At 53.9% G+C, this 4,258-nt stretch overlaps 1 protein-coding gene across 1 annotated transcript in view; it reads right to left on the bottom strand.

Annotated features, from left to right (window-relative positions):
• The window catches only part of si:dkey-172h23.2 (uncharacterized protein LOC393772 homolog), a 50,258-nt gene continuing 46,000 nt past the window's right edge, over window positions 1-4,258 (bottom strand). Inside the window, exons 7-8 of the mRNA XM_048232182.1 lie at window positions 1,100-3,602; window positions 1-47 (exon numbers count right to left, since the gene is read on the bottom strand). Coding sequence (XP_048088139.1) covers window positions 1-47; window positions 1,100-3,602 — 2,550 coding nt within the window. The remainder of the gene's footprint in view (window positions 48-1,099; window positions 3,603-4,258) is intronic.

Below are 4,258 nucleotides of genomic sequence, written 5' to 3'. Positions count from 1 at the left end.
CTAGGCCCATCGAGTCGGAGCCCCTGCTGCCATGAGTGTGTGCAGCGCTGGGAGGGAACAAGCACAGAAGAGGGACATGAGTGTGTGTGTGTTACATGCACCGATTACATCAAACTGACCTGGGTGACCCCCTGATTTTTTTCCATAAATATGAACACTGGCGATGGTGAACGCTGAAGTACAGTGTGAGTGTGTACTTGTGTCCCTGGACAGTTTCCACATCCGGCTCAAAGAATGGAACCTTCTGGAAAACTAGGCCTCTTTGAGGGACTGATGAATTGAAAACATTATCTTAAATGGGCATTTGTCAGCAATGTGACAGGCCGCGACCCTGAAAATAGGCAGCTCAGGTTATTTTTGATAGCATTAGCTAATGCGGCACAGATAACAATAAGTATTAAAATATATGGGCGTAGCTAGTGCCGGTTTGTTTTTGAAAGGAAATGGATCACTCGGGAGGGGAAGAGAAAAAAAAAAAAAAAAGAAACTTCCAGCACTCTTTTCCTGAACATGTGATGACATCATGTGTTGCTAGGCGACCGTTTGTTGTAAACACATCCTGGAGAGCAGAAACACACCCGGTTCTTGCTGGTCTCCCCAAACACAAAGGCCCACATTGCTCTGTTTAATACAGGATTTAAGGCTAAGCCTATTTATTTATAACTACTTAACAGGGTGTGTCTGCTCCGTTGGGGAGGAGATGACATTAATATAAAAGGACCGTGAAGGTAAAGGTCCTAAAAATAAAAGTCACTTTGTGACAGCTCCAGAGGGTAAGTCTTCACACGTGTTCTTGGTTGCCAAGGGTGTGCCTACTGTAAGTGCGTATATGTGTGTGTGTGTGTGTATGTGTGTGCGTACGTGCGCATGTTCAAATCGAATATTATCTTCCCGAGTTACATAACTAGTCACAACATCCATCTGAGATCAGAGCCATACAGTACCTGCAGCCCTTCAGCGCTCCTATCTGGAAGGCACACAAGTGACCTGGCCGCTTATCACAGTGGAAACATACCTTAACTGGCTTAAACTGACTTCATCAGTTCTAGACTCAAGAAGGAGGACAAAGCAGAACATAACCCAAAGAGAGATTTCTTACGTCTTTCTGAATCCATGTGGCTTCCAACAGAAGGCAGGGCTTCATCAGTGGAACTGTCCTGCTGGTCGGCATTGGTCACTTCCTCAGGTACTTCCTCTTGCATTTCCTGTGTTGTTTCCAGGGTGATGGGAACTTCCAGAGACTGAGTTGCTCTGGGGCTGGGCAGTGGAGCGAACTCCTCTGTGACTCCTTCGGCAACTCCCTCAGTGACCTCTGCAGTGACCTGCTCACTGACCTGACCAGGGCTTGGGGCCTCACAGGGAGATTCGGGAGTTTCATCCTCCCCCGGCTCGCCCTGTCCCTCTAGGGTGTGTGTTTCCTCAGGAACACACATGGCAGACGTCTCCACACCCTCACGGTCTTCCTCAGACCCCTGAGACAGATGAGTGTGTGTGTGTAAAATGCGTCTTGGCGTGAGGACGCTCCTCAACTGGGCGGATTCCACCTCATGGGCAGGCGTGATGTCAGACAGGGAGATGGCGTCCGAGGCGGCGCAGTCTGCTACTCCTGCGGGCATCACGTCAGATGGTCGCTGAGAGGCGTCCTCAGAATCGCACGTGTCAGGTGGAGCGTCCGCACACACAGGAGCGTCAGACGCCTGGGCATCTGGTCTCCTGCGTATCCGTTTAGGCCGGCCAGTGGGGGCGTCCAACTTCTGCCCGACTTCGCTCTCGGACATGGTGGACGAGTCCTCGTCCAGCCCCTCGAGTGTGTCATCGCTGGACGCCGGACGCGACTCCTCGGAGTATGTCAGGGAGGCATCGCTGTGGGCCTCCCTCTCCTGGGAGGCCTCGGTCATCTCAGGGGCGTCTGAAGACAGCGGATGATCTTCCTGATCCTGATGCTCTGCTTCTTCCTCTGATTCGCCCTCCGCTCGGCACTCTGGGCCATCCAAGTCCTCCTTGGAGTCTACCGATGCAGTGAGGGGCTCTGAGGAGTCAGCCTCAGTACTGTCTATCAGGTGTGTGTCAGAGGAGCCCTCCGCCGTCTCATCCAGTGACGTCACATCCGGGTCCGTGGCAAAGGAAGTCAGATCACACCCTGAGTCGGACACAGGGGAAGTGATGTCACCGTCACAGTTGCTATCGGCAGCCGTTTTGGTTTGTTCCCCAGGTGAGTCAACATCCTCACTGAATGTAGTCTCAGCAGAATCACTAACATGATCACTAGGCAGCTCAGTCTCTGTCTCAACACTGTCCTCTAGTGGTGGGGCAGATGCTGCAGTCTGATCTACCTCCACCTCATTCTCGCCACATGCCTCTTCATGGGTGCCATCCACTTCAGACCTCTGTTCCTTGTGTCCTGGGCATTTTGCTAGACCAGGGTCCTCAAACTGAGAACTGGAGTGCACAGTGGCGTCGAGCATGCTGTCGCTACACTCCACAAACAAGGAATTCTCTCCCTCTATTGAGGTTGAGCTGGCGTCCACAAACTCCTCGTTTTCCTCTCTGCTCTCCGCCTCCTCCTGAGCCTCGTCTTCCCATTCCTCTCCCTCTCCCTCTCCGTCGCCCTCTCGGTCAGCGTCGGTCTCCACGTCCTGAGAACAATCCCTGAAGTCGGTGTCGGAGCTCTGCGGCTCTTGGGCAGACTGTGTGAGGCCCATGTCTGCTGCTGCTGCTGCTGCTGCTGCTGCTGCTGTTGTTTCTGTTCCTGCTGTTTCTTCTCCCGCTTCGGTCTGTGTTCCCTCTGCTGCCGTTTCAGCTGTTTCAGGACTTTCTGCTGTTTCTCTCGCTTCTGCTGCGTCGGCAACTCCGCCAAGGCCAGATGGATGTTTTTGGTCTGGAAGCTGTTCCTCCTCCTCCTCCTCCTCCTCCTCCGCTCGCTGGGGCCCCCTGTCCTCTTCTCTGCCCCCCTCGACGCCCCCCTGAGTGGGACAGATGACGCCTGGGGCTGCGTCGGGTTCCGCTCCGGTCTCTGGTTCTGGGCTGAGCCCTGCAGGAGCGTCTGCGTTATCCGGCGCTGTTATCTCAGCCTCCTCCTCTACTCCGGCGTCCTCCTCCTTCTCCTCCTCGTCGCCGAGCTCAACGTGCTCCTCCGCTGCTGTGGTGGCTGCCGGCGGCTCGGCGGTGTGGCTATCGCGCTGCTCTGTGTTTTCCCAAACACACTCCTCCCCATCCCGCTGATTGCCGAGGCCTGCGATAGGCTGGGGCGAGGTCTCCGAGCAGACGAGGAGGGGGGGTGTTGATGCACGTGGGGCGGCGTGTTCCCCTGGCAGCCCGGCGGCGCTGGCGTGTGTGTGCGTTTGCAAGTGTGTGTTTTCTATGGAGATGTCAGTGGTGAGAGGATCGTCTTGCTCGTGGGTGGAGGAGAGCGGGTCGCGCTGCTCCGGCTCCTCGCGGGCCTCGTCTGACTCGGACGTCTGACGCTCTCCGCTGCATTCCTGGCCAGTGGGTTGCGACTCCAGCCCGATCTCTGACTCACACACACTCTCACACACACTCTCCAGCTCTGGGTCTGGTTGCTCCGGCTCCAGCCTCTCGTGCCCCTGAACACAGGCTCCTCCCTGCACAAACACACACACGCACACAGAAGAAAAGGCAGTTACACACAACCAGTTCCACAAAGTTTCTTTGCTCTCTGCTCTCTCTCTCTCTCTCTTTCTCTCTCTCTCTCTCTGTTCTCTCAACTCTTATCAATGACAAGCCGGAGGATAACATAAGTCTCTCTCTCTTTCCCTCTATCTCCTCCTCTCTTTCTCTCCGTTTCCCCCCCCCTCTCTCTCTCCCTGTTTCAGATGTGCTCCAGATTGCACAAACAGCGCAGGAGGTGAAACGTGAGAGGTCGGATTCAAAAGCAGCCCTCTCAGAGAGGCCAGCTGGGAGAGTTTCATGAAAAAAAAAAAAAAAAAAAACCCTGGAGTTTCTTTGGAGAAGAGTTATGATATATGAAGTCTGATGGCAGGCGGAGGGATGGGAAAGGAGGAGAGGAGGAGGAGGAGGAGGACGACAACAAGGGAATGAAAAGGGGAAGAAAAAAGGCCACGAGAGAAAAGGTCAGACTAAAGGAAACAAAAGAGGGAGAGAAAGAGTAAAAAACACACACCGAGAAAACGAGAGGAAGAAAAGAGAGAGAGAAAAAATCTAACCAAACACACAAAGAGGCACAGAGACAGACAGAGATAGAGAGAGATAGAGAGAGAAGAGAGAGACAGAGAAAGAC

The sequence above is a fragment of the Alosa alosa genome, chromosome 21, assembly GCF_017589495.1.
Source record: "Alosa alosa isolate M-15738 ecotype Scorff River chromosome 21, AALO_Geno_1.1, whole genome shotgun sequence".
Classification (NCBI taxonomy): domain Eukaryota; kingdom Metazoa; phylum Chordata; class Actinopteri; order Clupeiformes; family Clupeidae; genus Alosa; species Alosa alosa.
Note: the sequence above shows the minus strand (reverse complement) of the source record. Positions and strands in the feature narration are given on the sequence as shown.